General features: G+C 39.3%; 1 protein-coding gene across 1 annotated transcript in view; it reads right to left on the bottom strand.

The window, feature by feature from the left end:
- The window catches only part of GRIN2A (glutamate ionotropic receptor NMDA type subunit 2A), a 1,504,071-nt gene that overhangs the window by 327,739 nt on the left and 1,160,935 nt on the right, over positions 1-15,397 (bottom strand). The window contains exons 6-7 of the mRNA XM_086941364.1: positions 2,391-2,559; positions 2,106-2,259 (exon numbers count right to left, since the gene is read on the bottom strand). Coding sequence (XP_086797490.1) covers positions 2,106-2,259; positions 2,391-2,559 — 323 coding nt within the window. The remainder of the gene's footprint in view (positions 1-2,105; positions 2,260-2,390; positions 2,560-15,397) is intronic.

The following is a 15,397-nucleotide window of genomic DNA, read 5'->3' as shown; positions in this document are numbered from 1 at the left end:
TGCTTTTAAGTGCCATCTAGTGTTCACTAGAATAAATGCAGGAGAAATATAAAGATGCAGCATTGATTTTTTTGTTTTTTGTTGCTGTAATACAAAGGTGAATACAAATCTTGCTTGCTTTTACATACAAACTAAACCAATTGGCTTGCCAATGCTCGCTTATGAGATGTCAAGCATTAGTATCTATAACCTAGTGGTACCTCTCTCCTATTATATAAATGACTCTGCCGTTTTATTGCTAAGTCAGGCTTTACAAGTACTCAACATATATACATACATTTATATATGCATGTGTATAGTGGGAGGCATTGTAACCCGCGGGTTGGATACATGGAGATTTGAGGCTTGTTGTAGAACATTAGTTTGAGATTATAAACGTAGAGCGTCAAGAGTAAGGAATGGAACTGAGAGTTTACTATATATCCTTCTAACTGGTTCATGCGAGTAATGAAGTCCGCAGTAGTAGAACAAAGTAGACTGGGGAAGGATCTGCATGAAAAGCCGTAAAGGCATATTCCTCACAATGTACTTCAGCTCTTATTTTGAGGTTTGGCTGAGGCTCCAAAACACTTGGACTCTTTGCTCATGTTTATCGATTAAGAATGTGCCTGGTGCCATCTTAACACATGCAATTATAAAACAATGTCCTGAAAGGTAAAAGTCAATAGACAATTATTCATAGCATGCACAAAGCAATACTTCGGTGGACAAGAAGGAGATAACTCGTAATTTTTGTCAAAAGGTACTTATTCAGCTTTATGTGGAATCATCCATTTCAAGGTCAGATATATACAGTTAGAAAACAGCACTGCATCAAAGGTAATGACAACCACATGGGACTTGGTGCAGCAAACGTGAATAAATAGTGCAGGTGGCGACGCAAGTGAAAGTTTCCACTGGCACACGGATGGTCGCGCTGATTCATTGAGCTCCGACCGACAATGCGGTCAATCAATTTCTGGCCGGCTGAAATGCAGACTCTGCCACAAATCCATTAGCGAAGCAAGGCTAATCCACAGGGCCAAAGAACAGTGTTTCTGCGGCAGCGAGCTTGGCCCACTTACTAAAGACCCAAATTACCACATGGCCCAGTAGCGATGACACCAACTTACCGGTGACCCACCAAGCTGCCATTTACCAAAGCTACCCTAACCACCTCATTCTACCAAACCTTAAGGACTCATAATCTCTGGGATCCTTCAAAGCACCTCCTAATTCAGACAACCAGTCCTGATGATGATCCTAATTCCTCTGGATCGAAACGTTGTCGACCAAACAGCCTGACTAATAGGCGCACTTTTTACTTAGTGGCTTTAGACCTTAACCAAAATTAACTGTGCCCACTGTGATATCACAATGTCACATGCGCTGTTCTAGCCACCCACTGTAAATAGTTTGCACCATATGCACAGTGCGCCGTTTTCGCTGTTTTCTTTCACTGCGTCGCCACCTGCACTATTTATTCACGTTTGTTGCACCAAGTCCCATGTGGTTGTCATTACATTTGATGCAGTGCTGTTTTCTAACTGTATATTTCCGACCTTGAAATGGATGATTCCACATAAAGCTGAATAAGTACCTTTTGACAAAAATTACGAGTTATCTCCTTCTTGTCCACCGAAGTAATGCTTTGTGCATGCTATGAATAATTGTCTATTGACTTTTACCTTTCAGGACATTGTTTTATAATTGCATCTTACCGACCCAGTCCTGACTTGGTCTATGGGTTATACTCCTGTCTTGTTTGAAAAATCTTAACACATGGGCACGCTGGGCAGCTGCCCCAGCGGCCCCACGAGCATAGGGGCCACGTGCAGATCAGAAATTAGCACTAATTTTCCATTAAACAGTTTTATTCCTATGAGTAGTTGTGGAGGCAGGTCCCAATGCATCGCTTTGCCCGGGGACCTATAAGGCTGTTAAGCCGGTCCTGATAAGCCCTCTGATATATCTACTTAAAACACATACTATGATCTTTTGAAGACAAGAATGGAAGAAAAAAGAAGAGGCCTTCACAAAAACATGCAAACAAAAGTGGACAACAACACATAGACACATAGACATGTATCAGGAAAGTGACTTGGGCTTCTCTGAATAAAACCTACCTAGAAAAGCAGATGGAGACACAGTGCCATTACTCCGTGACACCATGACTGTAATTCCAGTTTCAACAAATGGAACAGAAAAGTCAACCACCTCTGAGCGTTCTTCATTAATTGTGAGTGAGCCCACTGCCATGACCGCCCGTTGATACACCACCTAGTCACATGGGGAAGATCAAGGAAGAAGAGTAAATAAATTCAATAGGAGCAAAACCACACTTTTTCGAATGGATTAAAAAGTCATGAGTCAAGTTTTACTTAAGGGTTTTTTTACCTAACAAAACTTACTTCACCAATCATTCCATTCCATACATTCTTGATTTTTTTGCCATGCTTCCCATTGGTTACCAAGTAAAGGTCATAGCTGAACTTCACTGTTTTTGACAATTTCTTTAGAATATCAATGCAGAATCCTTTGCAGCATTTCTTAATATACGTCCCCTCGGTAGTTGAGTTGCTGTGAATGTTATAAAAAAGAACAATTACACATAATGTACTTTTGCAGTGAAAAATTGAGTTTCTCTTAATAGCAATTGTAATTTGCAGGAAAAAGTGCTGAAGAATGGTGATCAGAAGATATAATAAACATACTAAAATATGCATAGGTGAAATCTGAAAACTGTGCCATTCTTTTTACAAATGTAATTATTTTGGTTAGCACACACAAAGTTGTACACCTGCAAAGTGTTCTAGCCATATGAGTTTCTTGAAATAATACTACACAGAAATTCTTCCAGTACTTAAATTTCTGCTGGTGGTTGAAAGTGGTAGGCATCAGCAACCATTTTTACGGGACTACTGCTAATTTTTCATTCTCAGATTTTGACCAAGAGCAAGAGAGAAAAAGGCAGAAAAGAAAGAAGGAGCGTGACAAAGGCAGTAAAATAGTGACAAACAGAGTAATAAGGGATGAAAAATAACCCACAAGTGTAATATAAAGAAACAACATGTGTAGGTAGTTGAAGAAAGAAGGTATGCACCCTGAATATCAAGCACAGAAATGTAAATGTAATATATATATATATATATATATATATATATATATATATATATATATATATATATATATATATATATATATAACTATATATATATATATTTTTTTCAAGGTATGTAGATGGGAAGTTACAAATAGAAAATCTATATTTCCCTACATTTCAATATTATGTTCTCAATATTCTTGTACCACTGTATTCTCTGGTTTGATTTTCAGAAGAACAATCAAGAAAGGTGGAATCAAGACTAAGTAGCCTTGATATTCAGCAACCATGGTGTGAAGTTGCTGTGGCAGTGGGCGCCTAAGAAACTTTGGACTGCACCATTCTTTTTGGTGCTCATTAAGCACTGTGTACAGCACTTAGCAAGGTGGAGATTTGTTAGATTGTAAGAAAACCATCTTCCTCAATGCAGTAAAATATGCGATGAAATACAGGAAGTCTATTTGATTTGGGAGCCATATTCCTTCAAAATGTGAGACACCCAGGTGTGAATTCAGCATCCAGAAGAGACTGTGGGAACTTAATATCAGAAAATTTAGCAAGAATAAGACACAGCATAGGCACCACCTTCAGCTTTAATACTGAGAGAAAGATAATTATCAGAGTGACCTACAACGTGAATGCCTATGACTAAACATGATATCATAAAGGCTCTGTCTGACCCAGAACGCTATTTCAAAACAACCGATGTCCATGAATTAACCATTCTTTGCCTAAATGCAAAAGTAACTGAGGGAGGTTTTAAACAATCTCCATTAATAAATACAAAAAACTAGCAACTTTTCAGAAGTACATTTCATTGCAGAAGCTAAACATTTGAAAGATCTGGGTATCAAAATCAAATTAAAAGGAAAATAAATATTTGCTCATTCAAATCTGAGGGAGAATGTGGACAGCTAAAAGGACTGTGGCCATATTGAAAATTAAAATTTAATTTTGATTCTCTTTTCACGTTTGTAGACCAAACCTCTAGAAATTTTGACCCGTTAATACTATGCAACACATTTTGAAAAACAAACTAAAAATTGAAAAGTCTTGTCCAATTCTTAGTGCGGGTAGGCACATGCCTTCTTGTATGGAGTGCACCACCTGGTGCTGAAAATAGCAGTGTGTGGTTGGAAGAGACTGGAGGAGAAAAATCTATTGGGATGTACAGGAGTAGACAGGAATCAAAGCTATAAGTGACTTATAAGGACAATATTAAATTATACCCTGTCCAGTAATAACAAAACATGTAACTCAATTATTGTTTGGAATAGGTATTGGCCAGACAATCTTAACAAATGATGACAGAGGGAGCGGAACAATACCGTTGTCTATTTGAAGGAAAAAAATGGGAAAGGATATTGAAAGGGCATGGTATTAGAAATGGGGGTCTTTAGTTGGCAGAGGTATGCACCTTGTCCATGTAAGGTTTTTTCTTTATAGTCAAGGCAAGGGGATTACACTTCTAAAATAACCCATGCTCACCCCCTTGGTAGCTGGGCACGAGCAGTCAGAATTATCTCAGAGGCAATGTGTAAAGCATTTGCACATAACACACAGTAATACAGTGAAAATACTACAAATGGACACCACACCAGTTTTAGAAAAATTGACAATATTTATCTGTGTAAAAAAGACCAAAAAGATAAAGATCCAACATACAGTAATCAAAATATGAATATTGCAAAAATAGACTTAAAATATAGTTGCGTCAAGTCAATAGCTCTGTCCGGGTCTATCACAGCGTCGTGGACAGACAAATCCAACAGTTGAGGCTGTCCAGCTACAGTGTCTGGAAGACCTGCATATAGTACCTTGGAAATGCAGGGTGGGGTGGACCTTAGGATGAGCTCTGAAGCGGCATCATCTCCGGCATTGGCAGGCATCGGTTCAGGAGGTTGGTGGAGCAGTCGTCAGGCCCTTGAAGTGGGACAGTGCACATCTCAGTGCCAGGAGGTCATGGTGCAAGCGGTGGTGATGTCGTTGCTGAAGTGCTGACATTAGTAGATGATCTCGAGTCGAGGGCGCCGGGGGGCCAAGGCTGAGATGTGGGACAGTGCAGTGCACTGAGGTACTTTACGAGCGAAGACCCAGGCCATGTTGCAGGCAACGACATTGAGGTTGGCATGGAGCAGCAGCAACAGGGATACCAGGTGGCGATGAAAAGCCAGGGCGATGTGAAGTGTAGTGCCCTCAGGTCACAGCGCAAGCAGCAGCTAGGTGGTTGCATCAGGCGTTATTGCCGGTAAGACCAAGTTTGCGGTGCGAAGCAGGCCGGTGCTCTCTGTGGTGTCAAGGGGTCACGGAGCCAGCAGCGACATTGTTAACAATGTCGGGTTGCTTTTCCTTTTGTTGCAGCACAAAACACACATTTGTCAGTGTTGTTAGCAGAAGATCTTTGTTGTTCCTGAGACTTTTTGAACAAAGGATAAGCTCTACCTCAATCCCTTGGAGAAACTCAGGAAAATAGGTTGCAAAAAGTCCAATCCAATCCTTTCACTGCCCAAGAAAGAAGCAGCTACTGCAGGCCAACACAGCAAATCACCAAGCAAAGTGGTAGTTCCTTCTGACAGCTTTTCCAACTCTTCTTCTTGGCAGGTTTCTTAGTTCAAAAGAGTTCTAAAGTTCAGGGCCCCAATATTTGTAATACTTTTCCCTATTAAGACTTAGGAAGAATGTATCTTTTGCTCAGTAAAAAACAGTTCTGTTTTCCCTCGTCCACCTTCACTACAGGAGGTGGAGACAACATTGTGCAGAGCAGACACAGACTATTCAGGCGCTAGTGAAAACTCCTCCCACCACTGGCAATGCAGAAAGGTCTATTCAGCCTGGCTATGAGTTACCCAGGAAAGGCAGGACACACCTCATCCCCCCTTGTGATTGTCTAGTGTGAATGCACATCCTCAGCTCCTGTCACTCCAAAATCAGATGGTAAATACACAAATAGGCAGAGGCACACAGGATGGTTATCTAAGAAAAAGCCCACTTTCTAGAAGTGGCATTTTCAAACACACAATTTAAAAACCACTTTTACTAAAAGATTTGTTATTAAATTCTGAGCTCAGGGAGACTAAACTCTATTTATCTATCTTTTCCCAAATGAAAGTTACACTTGTAAAATGTTCTATATCGCCTCCAATGATCACCTATGGGAAAGACAGTCTTTCAATAGTGAAAAATTAAATGTATAGTATTTTACCATCTATCTTTCACATAAACTGCACCCTTCTCATGGGGCTACCTTGGGGGTGACGTACATGTAAGAAAAGGCTAAGTTAGGACTAGGCAAGTGTATACACTTGCCAGGTCAAAGTGGCAGTAAAAGCAGCACACAGACACTGCAGGGGCAGGTTTGAGACACCTTTGAAAAGATACTAGTGTGGGTGGCACGTCCAGTGCTGCTGGCCCACTAGTAGCATTTGATTTACAGGCCCTTGGCACACACAGTGCACTGTACTAGGGATTTACTAGTAAATCAAATATGCCAATCATCAAAAAACAACCATAACACAATTTACAGTAGGAGCACTTGCACTTTAGCACTGAATAGAAGTGAAAAAGTGTGCAGAGACTCTAAACCAGCAAAAATTAAGTCCAGCATAAAATCAAAACAGGAGCTCAAAAATCAAAAAGAGAGGGGAAACACGCCAAACGATGCCAAGTCTATCACATGGCAAGGCATCGGGAATGAATGCAAGATATATTTTGAGTACTGCGTATTTTAAGCTAAAGATTACAAGGAACTTTCATGTCCCAAGAGATTTAGAATGTTGAAGATTCTAGAAGCCTCCAAACTGAACAATTAAAATGCTATAATATAACAGAAGACAAAAGATCTAGCACAGCTGGAATAATCGAGACCTGAATCAGTGAATGGAATGGACCAGGGCATGGAAGTGTGAGCACAAGGGACGGCGGGCAGCACAGGAGGGTGCAGACAAAGGGAAGGAAGGGCTTATGTATTTGGCAAGGGTGTGATTCATAATTGGTATTAGATGCGTCAAAGACTACACAAAGCATGGCTAAATGAGAATGCTCATGCTGTAGATTCACAAAGCAGTAATTTTGGATTTTGGAGAGAGTTTTTATTTTTACAGCCATTGAACAGAAAGAAATTGAACCGTCAGAAATGCCCTTCCTAAGGAAACTCATATTATTGATAGAATTTGTATTTATTTATTCAAGAGTAATCACTGAGCACAGGACCACAGAGATTTCTTGGTGCTATAGACTCAGACTCATAGTCAGATTAGACAGCATGTTGGCTCATTATGCTGAATTCTTGCTTGTGTCAAGTCGTGATATGCCGGAGGCAATGCAGTGCAATGCATGGCAATGCAGACTCCGCCTTCTGTTATTCCATAGACAGCCAAAGTTAGTACCATAAATGTCATAATTATAACGTCTGGCAATTAAAGCACTGCCAAATCACAAAGGGACTGTATAAAATATAAAACACATTAGTATTACAGGGACTTTATTTGAATGGAAATCTCCGAATTTACAGGTGTTTTCGAAATGTAAGATATTTGATTGGTCTTCAAGATTTGAAGGAAGTGAAATCAAGAGGTGGGCAGTTGTTACACATGCCTTTCTATCAGCATTTATTTTTTTGCCTAGGTTAGAAACCATCTCAACTAGGCATTGAATCTTAGTAGTTGAGTTGGTTTGTACCACTTTAACATTACTGCTGATTCATTGGGAATTTGATGAAAACTGTTTTATGTACTAAACACATAGATCCCAAAAATATTGGGGGTTCTGGTAATCAGTGAAGAGAGCTTAAAGCAAGTGGCACACGGTCAACTTTGAAGTGTCGCAGTAGCAGTGCTAATATTGCATCACACACTTGAATTTGAATTTGAATTTAAAATATTTGTAAAGCGCTACGTTCACCCTGCGGTTTCTTGGCGCTATGGAGACAAGGTTTAGCAGAGCGGGCCGTGAATAGCTGACGCAGAGAGATAAATGGGACAACTTTACAAAGAAAAGGCTTGTTTAAACAAAAAAGTTTTAAGGACTTGCTAAAGATGTTGAAAGAGGTTGACTCAAACACCTCTGTAAATGATGATTAGACAGTCAAGATGTGAATTCATTAATGTTTTGGTCCCGGAAATTCCATGTTTAACCCTTGCATGCTCATGATGGCCGGGAGCCATCATATGTCAAGGTGGGCATGTGCGGAAAACAGCCCCCGGTCGTCTGAATCCCGCCCACAAATAAAAACTCCTGTACAGCGCGAAAATTTTGCTTGTACGGAAGGGGTTAAACTGAAGGAGTTTAGGACTGTGTAACAGGATTTTCAATTCTAAAAATAAAATAAAACTGACCAGGGGTACATTTTGCACAAATGTTCAGCCTGACATTTAGGACATGTGCTCTGCTCCATGATAAAAGCCACAAAATGAAAACACAAAATCAAGCTGTTAGAATCACAATGTTTTACTTGTTGAGAATGATGAATTTACACAAAATCCATCATTGCATCACTAATAAAGAGCATTACATTAATAGGTGATGATTAAAATCAAATTGGCAAGTGTGCATCTTCTCTATATATAAAAACATGTCAATGCTACACGTACAAGAGTGTGGCTAAAGCTAAGGTACATGCATTAAATATCAGTATTAAGATGGCTGAGCCTTAAGCCACTTCCCAATTCATCACCCTCGGCCTCATTTCAACTGGAGAGTGTGCAATGGTCTGCTCTCCATACCCCAAGAAAGACTTGCCCAACTTTATGGCAGTGTTTTTAGGCATCAGTTCAAAAGTCTCTGCAAGCGCGGTGGACAATCAGTTGTATCATTGAATGCTGCCTGATCTGTAATAGACTCTGTAATAGGCTTGACAACTAGTGTCAATCTCTGTCATCCTCAGATTGTCGAAGACGAATAGCCCCATCAGCTTAATATTCATTCTTAGTCAAGCCCCACTGGATAAGAGTCTAGAAATGATTTGCTTCTCTTCTGGGTGTGACTTACTGAGAGCTATTGTGCTTTTAAGAAGTTATAAATGGCAGCTGCCAGATTGAATGGAAAGTCACTCAATGTTTCAGTATTTTGGGTGGAAATGAATACTGTGATCATGTTGATCCTTTCAGCTGGCATGCTTTGAACTCTATGATCCATTCTGCATGGGGTTGTAGGGCGAATTACAACAAAAAACAGAGTTACACTGATTATCTTATTTTAATATTATTCCCTCTGTGGATTAATGGTTTCAGTCATAAGTGCCTCTCTGGCTAACCATTTCTGCATAATGTGCGGAGAGATTCTCACAAAAGTCTATGCAAGATTTAAATGTTGATTGCAGCTCAAAGAGACTTTTAGGACTAGCAATAATTCTGATCACTTCTTTGGCTATATTTCTAGCAGACTGTATCTGACCATTATAGAAAACTTTCTTAACTGTTATGTTTGTTCTCTCTGTATTCCATGATCACTAAAAGAAGCCTTTATGAATGAGCAGCACTGTATTAGAGGGCAAAAAAATTACACCATCCGAACACATGAAGAAAACAAAGTCTGCAGAATAGTCATTCACAAAAGTGATGCAAATCAATTGTTACACTCACTTTATCCTAAAACGCCCATGTCCCAATCAACCACTCATTAACTAATGTACATGACAAATTACTTCAGTTATTCTTTTAACAAGCAGACTGATATTTAACAACTATATTTTACACTTAAATATTAAACCTTATATGCAAAATGATATTTAATTTGGAGAACTAGTGGCTGGGGTACAAATAAACATTTAACTACAGCATCTAGCCTTTAACCCCTTGCATGCTAGTGATGGCTCCCGGCCGTCACAGTGGAGGTGTGCGGAGGACAGTCGGGAGCCGTCCGAATCCCGCCCACATATTAAAATCCCCAGTTAAGCAACTTGTGCCTGTGCGCAAAATGTATATTTTTTCTGATTCACAAACACTCTCATGCTCATCTTGTGTTATGCATATTTTCTTTATGATGTGCATGACAAAGCATTTGAATTAATAAAAGGAGCTATTTGTCACTAGTACATTCCTTTTTAAGTCAATTTCAAATCAATTGTGTTTTTTTAGGTTATAACTGTATACATATAACCAGAGAAATATTAATGGGGTATTTGTGTTTTTTGGTCTAATTTTGGTAAATGTCTAATAAATATTTGGAAGCATTAATTCTACTTTTTGGAAAGCTGTAGAACAGGTACATTTGTTCAAGTGCTCAGTCTTTTGTCAAGGTCTGGTTATGAGCTTAGCTGTGTGGGAGTGGGCCGCCATGCCACCTCCCCGATACCACACTGCCAACCTCACCGCCAGCCACCCGGCATATTCAGAGTTCAGGTTTTAAAGTCTTTATTTCGATTGATAAAAAAATCATAAAAGACAGTATTACAGCAATAATTAATGAGCAATAAATACACATACATAAAAGGAATTAAATAGTTGTAGACAATCCTGAAGTCCTGAAACAACAATTTCCCCAAAGGGTAATACGAATACAGATAGATATCAAGTAAATTCATTCTGTCCGGATTTAAGCTATTATTTTGCCCTGAGTATCCACGCCCAACCCAAATATTTAGCAGTACAGACTGTGATGACTTCCAGTGTGTTAGCTCATGGTATGGTGGGCGATCCTTTGGTGTTCCCATAGCGGTGCCTTTTAAAAACGGGAGCGCCAAATCCCCTTCCTGCACAGCATGGACTTTACGGTCTGTGCAGGAAAGGAGGTGCATGCACACAGGGGGCACACCATGTGTCCCCCTGCATGCACCCCCATGCAAAGTGGCATGAGTGGGCCCTGTAGGGCCCCTTTACTTTCCTGACGGCAACACTTTTCATGGCAGGATCATCGCCATGAAATGTGTGAAGGTCAGGAAAGTCATAATATACTTGGTGGTGCTGCAGCAGCACCACCAGCATATTCCTGCCCCTGACACCAACACCAACGCCAAGGGATTGCAGATTCCCAGTGGTTGCAGTGGTCCCATGGCAGTCCAACTGCTAAAGTTGTAATACGGCAGACAGACCGCCGGTGCAGCGGTATTCACCACGCTACCTCGGGTTTGGCGGTCCTATGGACCGCCAAATTTGTAATTAGGCCCATTTCATCTTCTGTGTATTATGGAATCTGCAGTATTCTTTACACCTGGCAGCAGCCACAACCTTTTAATTTTACTTACATTTTATATGTAATGTACTTATGCATAGAGATTTCAGCCAGCACACTTTGTCCATCGGTCTATTGGTGAGTCATTCTCATTTTTCTTCCACCCTCTATAGCATACAACATGGGGCAGTGGGTCAGCCCACTTCAGCCATTGGCCTAATTCCCTATAAGTGCTCTTTTATTTTTAATAAATAATTGTAGACAAAGCTAAAAGGCTGGCTGCCAACATCAGACTTATTTGATTTGCCAATGCTTGCCTTTAACTATGAAGAAGCATGGAGCATTCAGTGTCCTATGCAGATCACTTCTAATGACAGTTTTATATCCTTGCAAATACATTTCCCTTGAATGAATGTGTCTATAAAGCTCAATATTCTTGCATTCAGCACCCTCTATGTTTCAAAAGAGTTAGACCATTTTGTGACAATGTTTTCCGGGTTTCACCTGCACCATTCCATTGGGTTTTAAATATTCTGATTGCTGTGGTAGATTTAACCTTACCGTTTGGGTCCAGTTAGATACACCGCAGAGAATAATTATTTGCACCAGACCTACAGTCGGTGATTAATAGAGAGAACAGAAAAATAACATTCATGAACAAGTTAACAAATATTGTGTTACCTACTACGTATGTTACTATTAGTAGTTTCACAGTACATTGACATGTTTTATCAATTAACTATGCTCCACCCTTCATTAGGATATTACGTTTTAGAAATTACCATATTGATTGTTGACAGCATTGTTTCCTTGGGTGCCACATCTGAAGCCCTTCTTAAAATCACTTAGAAGAAACACTGTGCATGTTGGCTTTAAAGCAAAGCATTTATGATCATGCGGGGAATGAGATTTTGGTATCAATTTATGATCTAATTAATAATTTATCTCATTCGTAATTTTGGACCGCTAGTATCTGTCATTGAGTAAAAGACAACTCCCACATAGGTTAGTTAAACCCCATTAAATGACGCCACTCTGAAGAACCACTTACAACTGATAAAGTTTTAAGGCCTTTATATAAAAGTCAGATTTAGAATGCGAATACAATCTTTTCCAGATAAATCTCAAGTATACAAAATACAAAATCAGTTCCTTAATCAGAATTTAAAGTCTCAATGTAGAGTGGTTCCTTTTGCGTCATCTATAGAAAGAGAAAATCATCAAGTTAAATCTGTCCCTACTCTATACTAGGTGACATCCCTATTTCGCAAGTTCCTTGTACCCTAAAAAGGTGTCAGCAGTTTGACTTCCAAAGAAGTTCAAACTCTCTTAACCTCTAAAGGTAACTTAAGTTTAAGAAGCAGTACCCTCTCTGCCTACCCATCCGCTCTTCTAAGGGTCCTCGGCCTACTGCTCCCTTGCGCTCTGATCTCTCTCAGCGCATCTGCTCAAGGCATCTACCCTTCTAACTTGCCTCTCGCTCTTCTCTCTCTGAGCTCTTCGCCATCTTATCCCCGGGGTGCTGTCCCTAAAATACACAATCACAGTGTGGGTGGAACGCCCCTTGATGCCCACCTCGGACTTTCCCCGATGATGTCAGTTTCTGGCTCTTTTATTGCTTCATCTCCTCGCGTCGTCCGTTAGGTTGACCCTTCTTCTTAGATGTCATCTTATCTTCTCATTGGCGACTTCTAGTTGACACTTTCATCCAAAGTCAAATAACCTTAAACAAGACCTTAACATTATAACTCTTTCTTTGACCTTACTAGATCCTGTGAATGGTCATTCAAAAACAAAGCTCAAATTCCAATCGCCTCTTCTCATGTTTAGGCAATAAACTTCGTTCGACATTTGTCACCTTAAATCTAACAAATGCTAGACTCTTCGGCTCGCACCTTCATGTGAAGACTATTCACGACTCCTGCGAGCCCACTAAATTACATACATTGACTATGCTCTTGCGAACCCTTGGTCATTCAGGTTATAATCACAAATGAGCTAAACTCTTCTAACATTCTTACAACTTCTTCTACACAGTATAACCTTTAACATACATTTATATATAACCGCATTTAGCAAAAACTTTGCTCATGTGTGTATACATCTTAGCTAAAATACAATTTCGTAGAGTATAAAGCTTAATATATAGAATATAAAGTTCACACCAAATGTAATCCTATACATAGAATATAAACCCTATACGTGAAACATAACTTTATATTCTCATTGATTACATCGTTATGTGTATGCTCCTTGCACATTTCTCCATGTTACATTTCTCTTGCCGTTTCTGCATTTCAAGTTTCACACGTACATGAATTTCTCTTTGCACGTTCTTTTGTTCGTAAGCATTTCTACATTAGCCCACTACGTATACGGCCTTCTAAATCTAATACATTCTAAAGTGAATATAGTTATACATTTCCTATACCATGTCGTCACTTTAGTCGACTCTACGCTATAGTCATCACTTCACATTACGATATGCATTTCATTCCCACGTTACACAATATTCCTATGTTTATAATAGATACGTCTAAATATGACTACAATATACATTCCATTCAAATTGCGCTCTCTCAGTTCCCCCCTTTGATGACTTTTAGGAGTCATCACTAAAAGCAATTTGAATAACACCTTTTAAACCGAACTAGTTACATCATTTCCTCTTTTCATCATTTCAAGTGCTCTCAAACTTTTATACTGTTGATCTTGTAAAGCAGCTAATCTCCTTTCCTGCTCTCTCATAGATCTTTGTAACCGGTTCGCCTTATACCATTTATATAATTTCACAAATCCTAACAATGTGATTATACAAATTAATACTAGTAATACAGGTTTCAAAATATACCAAACTATACTTTTGCCTAGATTAGCAAACCAACTTCCAACCTTTCCCACTCCATTTCCTACTTTTTCCCAAACATTTACCTTTGATAAATCCTCAATTTCTTGATGAATCTGTGTAATGTTACTTATGACCTTCTCAAGTGGTTTTGAATTATCAGGAATATAAGTACAACATTCCTGAACCTTCAAAAATTTACAGACTCCGCCTTCTTTTGCTAATATCACATCAAGAGCAAGTCGATTCTGAAGAACCATTGCTCTGATCGATTGCATCTCACCTTCTATTAACATTAATGACCTTGCAGTACTCGCAGATAATCTATCCACGACTGTAGCTAGTCTCCTGATCTTAACATCGTTAAGTATTAAACCTAACATAGGAAACATCGCTCCAAATACGTCTCCTACTATTTCTGCATCTCCTACTTCTCTTTTCGTTCTTGTCGAAGCCTTTCTTTCTATGACCGCTAAATCCTTTGCATGATATATTTTGGGGAAGACAATTGCCAAGTAACACGAACCATACCAATTGTCAGGCAGTTTTACATAGGCATTTCTCCCACATACAAAATATACATTAGGAATCACTTGCATCCCTTTCATAAAATCTTTCGTGTAGTACTCTAATTTAAAAGAGTGCTCACAACTAACTTCACCTACGAATTCACTCTCATAATATGTCTTGCTTCGAGTTAAACATAACTTTCCTTTCTGTGTTCTATCCAATGCTATTGGACCATTGCTCCCTTTCTTTTTATGTGCCTTCTCTTCTTCGGTCCAATCAGTTTTCCACTGTCCTGACATTTTTTAAATTTTCTGCCTTCTGTATCGATCATCTACTTGTCCTATAAACTTCTTTTCTACCTCTGACACCTTGCAAGTCAGGTTATTTCTGCGTGCATATGATGTATCTAACGTATCCCAAGGAAGGAAGAATTTGGCTAATCTATCCTCCTTTTTATAATAGTCCCACTTATTCATTTGCTTATAATTCGGAACTTCAGGCAGTACCGAATCATAATTCGAAAAGTAGTACTCGAATCCTTCTCTACCATAAAATATACTAAGCAGTAAACTACATGTTATCCCATAAGTCAATGGGAGATGATGATATCTAATGCCTTCGTCTACAGAAGCCGGTAATTGCATACAGACGTAGCAATCTTTGGCCTCCATGGCATCAATATATTCGTACAATAATTTGGCATATGCATTTGACCTAAAATTTCCCTGTGACTCATCTATGTGTAATCTACGAGTTTCATCTGCTAGTAACGCCTTTTCACGTATGACATTGCTCTCCTCCTTCTTTCCCACAAGAGCAGGTTTCAAAGTCGTTACAATTTTTGCATTTGCTAT

This window comes from Lissotriton vulgaris, chromosome 10 (genome assembly GCF_964263255.1).
Source record: "Lissotriton vulgaris chromosome 10, aLisVul1.2, whole genome shotgun sequence".
In the NCBI taxonomy this organism is placed as follows: Eukaryota; Metazoa; Chordata; class Amphibia; order Caudata; family Salamandridae; genus Lissotriton; species Lissotriton vulgaris.
Note: the sequence above shows the minus strand (reverse complement) of the source record. Positions and strands in the feature narration are given on the sequence as shown.